Source organism: Cyrtonyx montezumae, unplaced genomic scaffold, assembly GCF_038088225.1.
Source record: "Cyrtonyx montezumae isolate F1298 unplaced genomic scaffold, pur_monq_1.0 scaffold_3, whole genome shotgun sequence".
Classification (NCBI taxonomy): Eukaryota; Metazoa; Chordata; class Aves; order Galliformes; family Odontophoridae; genus Cyrtonyx; species Cyrtonyx montezumae.
This window is the reverse complement of record NW_027072034.1, coordinates 233,806-248,458: the sequence shown is the minus strand read 5'-3', so window position 1 is coordinate 248,458 and position 14,653 is coordinate 233,806. Positions and strand designations below refer to the sequence as shown.

Genomic DNA, 14,653 nt, shown 5'->3' with positions numbered 1-14,653 from the left:
CGGCCCCAGCTGCCTCACACCCCACAGATGCATTCTCCCGACATCCCACTGAAGGGGAAGGACTATTTCTATCCCACAGAAAGGAAAAGATGACTTGGTGGGAAGTGTGCTGCCAGCTAGCATTGAAGCAAGCACTTCCACCAGCTTATCTCAATTCTGCCAGAGTTTACTTTGGCCAAGGGCTGCTCTGCTCCCACAGAAAAAATCCTCTTCACCAAAGCACTGACATTATGACCGATATCATCCCTTTTCACTTATCCTGAGTACATCTTATCCTGAGAACAGATATTTTAAGGCAGAAGGAAATTCAGATTTTTCAACAATAGGGACTGTAGCATGTGCTGCTCGCCAGTATAATGAGTGCATCCAAGAAGCATGACTCAAGCCTTCATGTTTCTGGGAGCTAGGAACAGTCTTGTCTCTTAAATGTGCAAGCGTTTTCCACAGATGCGACTTGGCTTCTATTTTTGCTCTCCCAGTATTAAATACATACACACAACAATGCAATTTTTTTTCTCCCTCTTGACGGGTTCTGGAATAAGGGAAAAGCAGCGTTAGGTTTATTTATGCACTTCTCCTCACTTGGAATTCCTGGCATTTTAGCAGGCGATTCCCCACGAGAACGCTCTTCCGATCTCATTTAATCCCCAGCCCACCTCTTGACTGCAGCAAAGGAAATTCCAGCGCCTAAGCAGCTATTCGTCTTCCCTGGAAGCTTGGAGATAAGCAGCTCTTCTGCTGACTCACGTGGGCAGCCAGGCCGGCAGGCTTTCTTGGGTCCAACACGGGCTACAAATGCTAAAATGTCTGGATGAGAAAAAGAAAGAAAAACAAACACTCAACTCACGAAGGAACCGGTCCTTCCATTTGTTTATTCTTGCACACGTCCAGCCCATAAATGTTCACCGCTCAACCAAGACTTGCTCCAGTGCAGAGGTCTGCCAGAGCTCTCCCCCCAGCCCCCTCAGCTTTTGTGTACAAGTCCACACCCATGACGTTAACTAACTGCAGGGCACTTCATTGTGGTGTTAGGGAAGGAACAGTGAACAGATCATTTGGCACTTAGTTCAGGGTCTTTGCATATCTTGAAGCTGCATGGTTTTGGACACCACAAGCAGGCCCATCACTATGGCAGGAGGCAATAGTTAACTCCATTTCTAGAACATTCCAAAGTTTTGCTGTCTTTAAGCATCTGCACCTTAAATTCTGGACTCAGTGGCACACGTGAATCTGTTTCACTGATTCACTCCATGAAAGCAAGCCACAAGCTTGATAGGTTCTCAATATGCAAAGCAACACCAGCACAACTCCAACTGATAACAGAGCAGAATGAGTACCACAAAACTACTCTAAGAACTCCCTCGTAGATGGCTAAGATATCCAAATCAAAGACCAGGAGATTTATTTTCTTTTTTTTCTTTTTTGCATGTGGCTGCATATGTGTGCAAGAAAGCCCACAGAAAAGGAATAAAACCACAGCATGAACCCTCCCATGTGTATTCAGATCCATGTGTGCAGCTGGAGGCATGCACGGCCTCCGAGCGCCCGCTGTGGCCTGGGAGCAGAAACACACTCAATGAGCATTAGGGGACCCAATGCACATCATAGAGCTGCTCTGAGCAGTGGTTATTACAACCTCCTGACATCACTCGTTTGTCCAGGAGTACATGAGCTTGGTAGAATCACTCCCCACACCTCATTTGCACTTATTTACTACAGCCTTAGGACTCACGTTAACCCAATGAATTACTCATTATAAAGTGCTTTTTTCAGATCTAAGTCATTACCCAACGTTACCCTATGCAATCTGCTGTTCCATTTTCGAACCCCTCATCTTTTCAGGCAACGGTTGAAAGGTATTTCTAGCTTCATAGTATCTAATCAGGATTTTAAGCTCCTTGGAATAGTTCTCCCAGACCACATCTATCCTCATAAACATTTCCAGCACTATAAAAATAACAGCTCTACTAATCTATACACAACCCATATCATGTACCCTGTCACTTCTATTTATTTTCGGACGCGCAGCCTGGTTCAGACTTTGCATCCTTCTGCCACACTAAATCTGAAAAGGACTCTGAAACTGTACAGGATTACTCAGTACAAAATTTTACACTCAGAGATAGGGCGTCCAAATGGCAGCAAAGACTAAGGGGTCAGTGTTACCTGTGTGATGGAGCTGGCTGTACCCTTGATTCTTTTATGAACTGTCTCCACAAAACTTACTTTCAGGTGGAAACTAAGGTTTCAAAAAATGGATGGCAATCCCTTGTTCATCCTCACTTCAGTTTCCCTGTCTAACCAACTACAGAACAAGAAGTCCCCTATTTTCAGACTGGAGGTGTCACTACACTGCAGGTTTGTAAATGCCTCTTACCATTTAAAATGGAAAATGAGCAAGTTTGGCCATAAAAGCAAACTCTTCCTAATTTTTGATGAGCTTAGCAACTATCTGGAATGTTCTTATACTTATCAAAACGTCTCACATTTCAAACCTTCAACTCTGAAGACAGCCTTCTCTGTATCTTCAAGGAGAAGCCACATTCTCTTGCCAAGTCTACACTAAGCTCAAGATAGCAGCTTTTACCGTTAAATATTCTTAAACATTGAAGACAAAAAGATGTTTGTGGGATTCACTTGGATAAAGCAGTAAGAATTTCTTTCAATACTTCCTCTTTCTGCCAGGAACATAACTTTAGATCCACAAGAAGCATTTTATGCTCGGTAGCCTATCGTGGCAGAGAAGCACTACTGAAGGCACTGCTGAAAGGTACCAACAGGAAGAAGGGCATACACCTTCCCTCTCCTTTTGCATTTAAAACCAAAACAGTATATATACTCATTCCAAGTCTGAAAAGCTGACACGCTTGATTACATTATGGCACACATCAATAGAGCAAAATCAACTCAAGAGCAAGCGTTTCGTATCATCTTCAAATATACGATGCACAGCAAAGCAGAACAGATCTCAAGGGGAAAAGAGACTGCACTCCAAATCTCCCCAGTTCATAACATCATGCTGGAAAGGGCACCAGTCCCATCAGGTCCTGTAACAGTTCCACGTGACAGCACGGCGAAACAGAAGGAAAAGACAGGATGCAGAAAACCGTAAGGTGAAAGGCTTTGAGAAAGCTGTATTTGAAAACTTCAGAATCAGATCATTTCTAAAAAAATACTTAAATAAATAATTCCCTTACGCAAACGTGCCGACCCAGGAAAAGCCAAAACCAAAACCCAAACATCCAGTATGGAGATTTGCTTTACAATTCTTCTAAGATATATTAAATACAGAACAACACGGGAAAGCATCTCAATTTATGTTTACGGGCATCACATTTTAAAACAATGTCTTAGCCACTCGTCATTTATCAATGATTCACAAGAAATTAAATTAGATATTCCATAAAAGAATAATGTGCACACGTAAGGCTCCACCAGAACATCTTATATCCTTCACACCCGAGCTGAGCAATCGCTTCTTACTTTGCTACCAGGGGAACGTGGTGCTGTGGTTTCCCCTCCAAAAAAAAAATAATACAGGTGGTATTCAGGTTTATTGTTAAGGTTCAATAAAACGGTGTTTGAAGTATTACTACCAAGTATCTTATTATCTGTCACAGTTGAAAGCAATTGAAAAGCTAGGAGAAATATGTATTTGCCATTTTAAGATTGAGGGAATTGATTAAATCACACCTCACAAAGGAAAAAAATCCAGCTGCCAGACATGCCATCGTATATTAGTCATTAGCACAACCAGGACACCACAATTCCAAAGTACAGACTAGAATCACAGTACTTCCTTTTAACAAGGTACATTACTTCCACACGGAAAAAGTAGGGAGAAAAAAATCATGAGAAGTACCAATCTCCAAAGCTGTCATATGCATAAGAACTACGGGCTGTATAGAGCTCCAGTTTACCCAGAATAGTGAACACTGATGTCAGTAATATCCCGTAGTCTCCTTATGCATCAAGTGTCAATCAGAAAAAAACCTGGCCCCAAAACACTAATTTGCAACAACAAAACATTGCCAGAAATCTACTCTTTGCAACACGGTTATCTGATGTTGCAGTTAACATGGGAATTCTGCAGACAACGGCCACGAGTACTTACTAAAAATACAGATATGTTTCCTATAGGGAACGTGTGAAGCTTTATTTAAGGTGACAAAGCTTTTTGTTTTGTTTTGTTTTTTTTTGTTTAAAACAGTGCAGGGTGCAAATTCTCATCACGTTGATGTTCAGAAGATTTGCTGTTCGAAGAGGATCTTCTCAAACCCCGGTGGAGGTGTATGATAAAATTCACTGAACTGACAATCCAGAATGGCACTGTCATCAACTGCAGAACAGAAACAAAGCAAAGGAATTAGATGAAGAACACTTAAAAGTTTCTCCTCTTCTTAGTAGTAAGGTGGTAGCCTTACTACACTCAAAACACTACAAATATTTACATATACATAACACAGTTAAAATAATTCTCTTCAGCAAGATCCCTGAAGTCCTTTACATACCCAGTGAGGTCACACTGTCTCTCTTTTGTGCTATTTGTTCTACCATAGGGATGCTTGTTGTAGCCAAGGAGAACGCTACCTCTGATTTCACTGGGATTGCTAGCAGGCCTTCAGGCAGTTGCATTCAAATTTCCTACTCTATTCCTCCGTAAATCTGTTGAATAAGGACACTAGTGGATACATAGCACAGGGCACTCAGCTCCCAGCTGCATGTTTTACTGTTCACTTCCTAATTTTTCCAGAGGTTTAAGAGACTTCAGATGTCTGCAGTGGTTGGTGTCAGAATACCTGCTCTAGGATGTGATACACACAGAGCTCCCCTGACTGCTTCTTGAAGTATGTATCTGTGCCTGAGGGACAGCTGCTGCACAGAGCAACCTTTGAGTTCACTTTTCTACTTTACGTTGTCAGATTTGATGCTGTGTTCACCTGCTCCACCATGTTTCTTTTAGAAAGACATCTGTAGTCGTACTCTGAATTACAGGTGGGTCAAATGCTTAAGAACCTCTCCACCGTGTTCAAATCCTTCTCCTGACCAGAAGTTCACATTAAAAGGATGTTTGTATTTAAAATTTACAGCAAGTAAGTGCCACGCAAAATCAATTTGCAGGCTTCAGTTGTTACAGTAGATAGGAAACATGGTGATTATTATGAAATCACGCCCACCTGTAGAAGATGATAACAAGAGTCCAGCAAAAAATGGCCACTGCACAGAACTTTAAGTGAGACAAAAAGATTTACATTAGGATGACATGCCACCAAACGTTTTCTGAAAGCGACCAGCACTCTCTAACACCACTTTCAAGCTAAAGGAAAGAAGCAAGAATCAGCTATTACACAGCAACTATTCTCCTGCCGTGGGCAGAGCACTTCAGAAGGAGATCCGGCAGTGCTGCAGGGCAGCTATTGTTTGCCACAGCATTTTTACAGCGCCATCATGTGGCTTAAGCACACACCATAAAGCGACAATATGAAAGCAATTTCCATTCTTAATAGCTTGGAAAGGTGTAAGTCTGAATTTATAGACTTCGAAGGCTCCGTGGCATATCTAACAGTATCTGCTTCCTGCTCATAAAATGCAGTACTAAGAATGTGTCAAGATATTAGTGGGAACCAACCATGAAATGAAATAATTATCCACATCGTATAGCTAATGGTATCTCAAGAGCTAAGTGAGCTCAGATGGGGGATATTACTCAGACCGAGCTCTCACACAGGAAAAAAAATAAAATGGAGATGCCTGTAGATGTAGTAAAGGGAATCCAATGAGCAGTTATCATTTGCTGTAAACTACAAGGCAACCCAGAGTACAGCACAGATTATACACTGAACAAGGGGAAGTGCTGCCTTTCAGATGAGATGTTAAACAGAATTCTGACTACTTGGGAACTACAAAAACACCGCCAAGTTCTAGAAGAGTAAATTGTTAACACATGTCTTGGCCAAATTCCAGCTTCCATAATTCAAAAATTCTTTCTTAAACTGCCTGTGCAGGAATTAATTGGACATGGTATTTATTCCTTGCTCAAAACTGCTCTGTTGCATTGATGGCTGCTGGCAAAAGAGCTACTACAACTCGTGCAACCGTTACCGGATCTCAGAACTGGGTTTCATTTTGGTAATGCAGGAAAGAAGCTGTCCCACTAGACAGCAAGCAGCTGTACTGGTACTGCACGACAGTTATTACTTCAGTATGAGAACACAAATGGCAATTCAGTAGCTATTTGTATTTAACACTGAAAGCACTTATCAAGTATATGAAGTTAACAGGCACAAGTCAAGCTTCAAACTAGATGAGCTCACCTATCTACACTACGTTGCAATTGTTTTTCTCTTTCTTTCACCTCTTAATGGGTTTTTTACCTTGTCATTTATAGACCAGCTGCAGTAACACCCTTGCTTGTTGGAGGTGGATACTTTGCTAGTAAGCAATGCTGTTTGTTTTCAGGCTGTTAACAGCATTGAAAATGAAGTGAAAATACGCTTCTGTATTTCCCTAGTTTTGTATTTCTATGCAAGTGACTGTTTTCATTGCCAAAACAAATGATTGACACAAGATTGGAAAAGTACGTGCTCCACCTAAGCGAGGAGAAGAATTCACAAATTAGACCTGGGGCAAAAACACTGTCCATTACACTAAACAGTTTGAAAATCTCTGACTCACCATAGACAACTGGATAGACAGTCCCTCTGATACCTGAAGCTGGACAATGCATGTTCTTCCCATTTAAATATACATTTAATTCTACGTGGTCGTATGTAATGCCCTATAAAACACAAAAGATTGTCAGAATGAAACAACATTAACAAGTTTATACACATAACATTGCTACTTAACTTTTTAGCCACAGGCAGATTTTAACACCATCAGGCAAAGCACAGCGCCCTAAAAATCTTCACTTGAAATACTCCTGCAAAGGACATGAAGTAAATAAGTGTTCAGGAACAGAAGGATTCTTTAGTTAAGCTCACTGGAAACAGTATTATATGCTGTATCTTAATAAGGCCACTTAACAAAACAGATCTCTTGAGTATTCTACAACACGGTAAAGAATTGCAACGTTTCTAATACTTGTGAATAAAAAGCAGATTGCAGTTTTCTTGTTTGTATCTTCCTATCAGAATAACTGTTATAAATCATGATGCTATTTGTGTATTTGTCCATACTTACGTGTGGAAGTCACTCTAAGCTCATTTTCTCTGCCAGCAGTAATAGATGATGCTTTCATACACAAGACTATCAACATGCTGACCACAGAGCAGAAAGCAAACACTTGCAAGGTAATAAATGACTTATTTGTTAGCTAAGTGATAGTTCTGGTGTGTCTGAATGTGACAATTTGCACCATCATTCATTACTTCAGAATTGATTTCCATGATAGAGCACAATACACTGAAAATTAAGAAAACTGGGGGGGTTACCAAGTGACACATCATCTTGAGTTTTGTGATCGACTGTTCAAAGCTGTTCAAGACTACATAGGTTAACCAAGCCCTGAAACAGCCTGCAGCCTTCCAAGAAAATGACATCAGAAGGGGATTAAAAGAATAATACAGAACAGAGAAGGCAGAGAAGGCAGAGAAGGCAGAGAAGCCAGCCTTATAGCTGGTTATGGCTTCTGCAGATGAAATTTCTCATCACTGTTATACAGAAGCAAGGTTATTTAGCAAGAAAATGTAGCAGTGATGTGCTCCCAAGTATTTCTGAAAATAAACCTCTAAAGGGACACAGATAACACGACAGCAATGAACAAGAACACAAAGCAATACCAGTATTTTGGGAGACCTGCAACAGGGAAGTACAAAAAACCTTTGGATTCTCTATTTGCTCTCATTTTTTCAATCATCTTCCCAGAGAACATTACCCTTCTCCCCATTTAATCCCCATGTAATCTCTCTCTCCTTCTTTGCAAATTTAGCTAAAAAAAATCAATTCCTCTATCTCCCAGGGCCTCCCCCTGCTCAGTTCAATTGTTCTAATCATTAACCAGTCAGCTGTGGGATCCTGAGTTCAGCAGGGCATGGAACATGACTATGCAATGCATTCTGGCACACTGTTTGTTCAGGATGGTCTCATTCGACCAAAGCAGGACCACTGTGATGGGACTCCTCAGCCAGACAGACACCAGACTACAGCAGAGCACTAGAGGCTACTTTCCAAATGCTAATAAAGTTGGTCCTCCACTCAGTAACACAGTCTGATCCAGCAGTAGGTGCCCTTGTTCATCGTGGGGCAGTTGGACCAGATGACCTTTAAGGGTCCCTTCCAACTCAAACGATTCTACGATGCTCAGAACAAAGCTCACTTATGTCCACGCTGCTGATCCAGTCAAACACAACAGGAGTTGATATCTACACTTTGCAAACTGAAAGCAGAACGATAATTTGAAACAGTCAGTCTGACCACACAGCTGTATAAGAGCAATGAGGGAATAGCAAGGGAGGATAACAAAGCCCTAAGAAACTCACCACCACGTCGCCCTCCTGTGGCAAGTTGTTGGCTGGTAGTCTATTTTTCTCCTCGTTGTTGTAGTAGAGAGCTCCATCATTCCTCATCACCAGACTATGGACATCTCGGCCAAGTGGAATTTGATTCAAGTTTGCTTTCTGGGTTGCAACTCCAATACCCCAAATTCCTAGAATGTGACATTAACAAGGTCAGAAAAAAAAATGTATAATTTGGACTATCTGACAGCATAAAGAGTATGTTCTCAATTAGTGCCAAGTACTACCAGTAAGCATACAATGGAAGTACCAGCAGTCACAAAAGACTGAAGATAAATAGCACCTATACTGAAAAATAAGGATCCAGAGAATTCCAATTCCAACCACGTAGCTTAACATTTACTCCCAAAACATACTGGAAACCAACTCTGAAAATCTAGGAGGATGTGAAAAACAAATCCAGATAGGATAGATTTATGAACAACTCAAGTTGAAACAATACAATTTCCTTTTTCACCTCATTAAACCTAGGGGAAAAAAGGAGAAGTGCTGAATACAATAGAACTCGATTGGTAACTTTTCTCAACTTCACACAAAGCTCCAATAGTCAAATTTGGAATATGTGGTCTCGCTGAAGTTAGAGCTGTGAGCAGACAACCTGTCACAAAACAGAACTCTGAGACTACACATCAGCAGTGCACTGCCAAATAAAAAAGGATGACACAAGTGGGGTTAAGATTTTGCACTGAATGCCCAAGGTCAGGTGCTGTTCGTTGCTCACGTTAGTGACTTAAGCAACACCACAGTGTGCTCATTAAATGCACTGCTGACATCAGCCTGCCAGGACCACAAGCCACTCCATTTGTAAATGAACCTGATAAATTGGTTAAGAGGTCTGAAATACAGCAAACAGGTTTCCTTCTTCTGAATTACAAAGATCAGCAGTTAGGTAGGAGCAATCAGTAGCAAGGATACAGTAGTGGCTTGGCAACCAGGTGACAGAACTTAATTTGAGGGTTATCTCAGAGCACCTGTTGAACGTGAGCCCTAAAGCTATGAACAAATTCTGGCTGTAAGGCATGGATAAAGGAAACATATGCAAAGTACACGAAGGATGTCCACTGCAGCTGGAGCATAGCACCCCTTTGAAGCATGGGACCTTATGATGAATTAAGTCAATTAGAGAAATTCTCCAAGAAACACGAAAGCCGAATAAATTAAAAAAAAAAAAAGAAAGAAGTAAAAAAATGAGCTAATTAGATGCCAAAAATACTGGGTCTGCTTAGTATACACAAGACTAAAATGAAGCAAAAATAAATCAGTTTTCAATGAAAAAAAATGCAGAACAATTGATTCTACTCAGAAGTCCAGAGTGAAAAGGACATAAATTTGAGCAAGAGTCAGATTAGACTCTGAATACCCTTCCAACAGCCAGGCTAGATGACCCCTGGAAGACTGCACAGGGACATGCTTGCCAATCCAAGTTTTAAGCTGAGTAGTTTACAGTTCTCCTGCCTTGGGGCATGCAAATACATGAGACAGGACTCAGAGGGACAAGGAGAGTTTATTTCCAGTGTTTCTAAAGTATATGGATACTGTACTCGTGTGAATAACAGCCATATGTGAACAACAGCTGCAGTTGATTCTCCCCCTACAACAGAAAGGATGCTACAATTGCTTGAACTGGGGTTTATACATAGTTCAAAACTAAACAACTGTTTCCAACGTGAAGGGCTTTAGAAAGACCTGTGCTCACACTACCCGTGCTCCAAGCTGGGTGCAAACAATCCTCACCCAGAAAGCACTGGGTACAAGTTCCAGCTAATACCTTAAGGCCTGTCTCCAGAGTAACAGTTCTCTTCTTTCCTCTCCCTGTGCTCTGAGAAAGAACAGTCTCATTCTGATACTGTCTTTAAAAATAACAATCACTTCTAATATTGGAATACAGGCAAGTCTTGAGTGCCCTAGCAGAGCTGACTGTATTAACAAAAGCATAATGTTTCCAAATTCCATTCATTTCTGCTATAATGTATTGCACATCCGTGCAGAAGAAATAAAACAAGATGCTTCTCGATGAAAGCAGTGTTGGAATAAACGCTGCACGTTATTTGAAGAACAAAGAATGTTACCACTGCTCAAGCAAACACAGTACACGTTAATGACAAATCAAGGTAGACAAATAGCTACAATACTGAGAATTTATGAGAGCCTTCAACGTTAGCAAAGTTCAAGGATGCAGCAGGAAAGATGTGTGTGCTTGGCACCTGAGACACGACCACTGTGCAGTCTGGCACACCTTCCAAGTTAAAAGTTTTTGCTGACTAACCTGTGGATTGGATTTTAAACTCAAAATAGCTCTTGTTCTGATGCAAGGGCGCGTTGGCGAGGCAGCCTCCCGTGCCACATATCCTTCTGCCATTTTTAACAATGACGACATCTGTCCCTGCAGGAAGAAAGGAAAGCAAAACTTCATAACCCCTTCGGAAGTCTGGAAGCAGCTCTTAAAAGCCCTCAACACGGGGAAGATGTTTTGTTCTTTCAGCCCCAAGCAGAGCTTCATTAGCCTGCAAGAATTACAACGGCGGGCCGCACTTTGAACTACAAAACAGAGAGAGAGGTTGACGGTCCGGCTCATCCTTCAGCTGGGCTTTATTTATTTAAATAAAGCACACCGCTCCGATCTCAGCCGGCCCGGCCCGCCCACACCAGGGGCGGTACGCACGATTTAACCGTGGGGCTCGCTGTGAGGAAGCCCTGAGCCCAAACTCCGGGAGGAAAATAAGACAAGCACGGGCTTCGCGAGGTTCCCTTCCCGTGGTACGGAGCCTTCGTTTTCAGATGCTGAGATACGCGCAGGCCCTGCAGCAGCCCCGCTGCTTCCCACCGCACCGCACCTCTCCTCCCGCCCGGCAGCCTCGCCGCCCCTCACAGCCACACAGGGAAGCGCGGGCCCGCTCCGCTCACCCATACGCTGCGTATCCAGCTGCACGGCCGGCATCTCCTTCAGCGGGATGTGGCCGGCACCGCCATCCCGGCACCAGCGCAGGCAGCAAAACACGGACGCGGCCATGACTGGCCGAGCCGGGCCGGAGAACGCGCGCAGCCGCGGGCAGCGGTGGTGGCGGGAGCAGCGCCCCCTAGCGGGCGGGCGGGCTCTGCGCTGCGGCACGGAGGGCGGCGTCCTCCCGCCTCAGGGATGGGCGCCCACTTCTGCATCCCCTGGACGCTGTGAGCTGCCGATCTACAGCAGGCCGCGGACAACGGATCGTTGCTGGATTTCGGCTCCAAAATGAGCTGAAATTGCCGTCTCTTGTGATTTTTCAGCCGCTCTCTCTTTTCCTGGCATTTCACCTCGAGCGCTCCCTTGAAGGCTGTGTACGCAACGTGATGCGAATAATGCAACCCATGTGGCACAGCAGGACCGGGCTTAGCGGGTGCGAAGCGGGTGTTTGAAAGCCGATGTCAGAGGAAATGCTCACAGCAAGAAATGCCTTTGTGGTCGGGACGGGCTGTGTCAGTCACACTCACCCCTCCACGTGAAACACGAGGTGAAAAGCGGCCTTACACAAAGCAGTGCCTAAAACCAATCTGATTTTAAGAGCAGCTTTAAAATATGCTTCCTTTCTTTTATTGGGTTTACTGTTACAGCCCATAAACATCTGGGGTCAAGAGCTCGCTTCCTTAAAATACGCCAAATGGGATTATTCCTGGACTTCTGAGAAGTAAATATTAGGTGGAAACTGATGTTTATTCATTTCTTGTGTAGGGCATCGCCGTTCTCATTGGTAGCTTGGTGTTCCCATAATTAATCCCATTTCAGGCACTGCGGGATTTTTATTGTCTGTTGTATACTGTCGGTTTGTTACAGTAAATGCTGAACGACAAATGCTAATATATTAAAAGTAAAAAATAATAATTATACATTAAAAAAATAACAAAACAAAACATCCCTAGAATGAGACCCAACCTGGAAGTGACTTGCATCCTATTTTTTCTGCTCATTTTTTCCTCAAATGAACACTGAAGGAATGAGCAGGTCTTGTCACACCAAGCCAGCATCACCACAACGGCTGGATCAGAGGGGAGCAGGGCTTTTGGGGGTGCTCCACTGGTGTCCCCCAGTGCTCAGTGTCACAGTGGGATATGTGGGTAAAGCCACACAGCTGAGAAAAACAGCAGCATACGATGTGGATCAGGCCAGAGCAAGGAATGCAGCTGTAAGACATGGGGCTTTTTCACATACCTTTCATGGAGGAGAAGATGAGTAATTCCAGCAGGACAGTACCAGATCTGGACATTTTTCTTTGTCAACTTGTTTAGAACAGTGGGGTGGCACAAAATGTTAGCGCTGCGCAAACGGCTGCACCAAGGAAATGGAGATCTGGGCTCCAACTGGGAATGGTAATGAAGGGTTAACTCAGCTTCTGCCTTTCCTGAGTGTGCATTTCTTTCACTGGGGAGGCCAAGTATTTCGGGCCCTCCCACACTGGAAGCAAAATTATGCTCCACAAGCCTAAACACGCTTGTTGCTCACAGGGTTTTAGCTTCATTTCCTTGAACAGTAGCAGAAGAGACATTTTGTCTGAGAACCATGTTAGAAGAATGGGAAAAAGAACAGAAAATAAGAACAGGTCCCATCCATTCCAGAAATGAGGGAGTATTTGGAGGTCAGGCTGAAAGAAGAGGGTGGTCATTGACTCGTTCTTTCGCCCTGAGCCTCATTCACAAAACACAACTGTCTCTCATTAGCCCCACAAAGTAGACCCGCAGGCTGCAGAGGAATACGTTACAGTAAGGTTCCCTGATGTCACTGAATCTGCAGGAGAGAAGGGAACAATGTAATGCATCACCCGTTGTTACAGCATGTAATACAACATGACTAATAAGTCTCAGCAAAATGATTCCTCTTAATCCGTGTTGTCTCTAGAGCCCTGCTAGGAAAAATGGCTAGCACTCACTCCACCACTGCCACGAGCTTGGTGGAGGCATTTCCACCTGTGAAAAGCAGTGAAAAAAACCATTCATTTTTATGACATGCGCTGGAATGGGTGTAGTAAGATCCTCACGCAGCTTGCACAGAAGTAAATGATAGCGCAGGACTGGAAAATCAAGGTCTGTTTACTGCAAGCACTCGCAGGGTCAGGCCTGTGGTTTGGAAGATGATACAGACAAGGTCTCAGATGAAAAACAGGTTGTGCTTGTGCGCGTCAGATCTTCATCGTAATGTGTTCTTGGGAGGATTTACGTTCTGTAGAAAGTCTCCCGCTTTACACAGTTAATCTGACACTTGCCAAGGCACAGCAGAAATTGTGTATGAAAATTAACTTCATTCCTCGTTGTTCTATTTACTTTGGAGGTCACATCCCCTTTCCTTTTTATGCAATATAAGCAAAACCCACCGGGGCAGAGCTTTGATCTATAGGCAGTCACAAACCTCATTAAAACTGACAGGCATGCTGGCCAGGCTTCATTCAGGAAGGAGCAATTAAGTTCTTTAACGGCACAAGACAGCGAAAAACTAGAAACCGTCGCCCACAGCACAGGGCTGCACAGCCAGGCACTAAGATGAGCTAATTCCTATGAGCAAGCACTAATTTGGGGAAAGTCAGATTTATCCGGGGACGGTTTGCAAACGCGGCAGCGAGAGCCCAGATTGTTTGCAGCTGTGTTTGCCTGCGTGCATGTCAGGGAGCGGAAACACCAGGCGAGAGCCAGCAGACAGTGGGAGAAGCAGTGGTGCATGGCCCTGAGAAAAAGCCAAGGGACAGCTTCTTCTGGGCAAGCATCCTGGCTAGAGCAGCAAACTTGGACTGCAGCACCGCGCTCCCTCCCATTCGCTTCCTCTGCGCACAAGGAAATGGGACGTGGCTGCACATTCTTTGTAAATATATAGGATTACACCTAGGAGATAACTGAATTCATCACCCAGTTTTCCTCCTCGTGGGGAAATCTGGCAAAGCGCTGAATATTAGTTAGGGTCAGAGCTCTGTGTGTAGAACGATGGAGCTTTTCCGTGCTGCCGAATCGGTCACTGGAGACCTCGCAGATAGCGAGGCTGTCTCTGACATTCAGACCTCAGAAGTACAGTCGATCATTTCAGCTGCTGATGATCCTTCATGGATTTTTAATGCCTGGTATTTTTACAATGCATATTAAAAGTAGTTTTTTTATGGAACAATAATAAGAAATGGCTTTCT

The 14,653-nt window shown here is 43.4% G+C and overlaps 1 protein-coding gene across 1 annotated transcript; it reads right to left on the bottom strand.

Moving 5' to 3' along the window:
- Positions 1–4,174: 4,174 nt before the first annotated feature.
- SPRYD7 (SPRY domain containing 7) lies at positions 4,175–11,547 on the bottom strand. Its single transcript, XM_065743893.1, has 5 exons — positions 11,421–11,547; positions 10,783–10,899; positions 8,481–8,647; positions 6,676–6,778; positions 4,175–4,339 (listed from the first exon to the last, which is right to left on the bottom strand). The coding sequence occupies exons 1-5, from the start codon at positions 11,524–11,526 to the stop codon at positions 4,242–4,244; spliced, it is 591 nt and encodes a 196-aa protein (XP_065599965.1). The 5' UTR covers positions 11,527–11,547; the 3' UTR covers positions 4,175–4,241.
- Positions 11,548–14,653: the final 3,106 nt, after the last annotated feature.

Excerpts from the sequence above, each read along its gene's own strand:
- SPRYD7 (XM_065743893.1), bottom strand. The coding sequence starts at position 11,526 with ATGGCCGCGTCCGTGTTTTGCTGCCTGCGCTGGTGCCGGGATGGCGGT. Across the intron at positions 8,648-10,782 it reads GTTTAAAATCCAATCCACAG|GAATTTGGGGTATTGGAGTT; the intron begins GTTAGTCAGCAA and ends GTCACATTCTAG. Across the intron at positions 6,779-8,480 it reads CACAGGAGGGCGACGTGGTG|GGCATTACATACGACCACGT; the intron begins GTGAGTTTCTTA and ends TGTGTTTTATAG.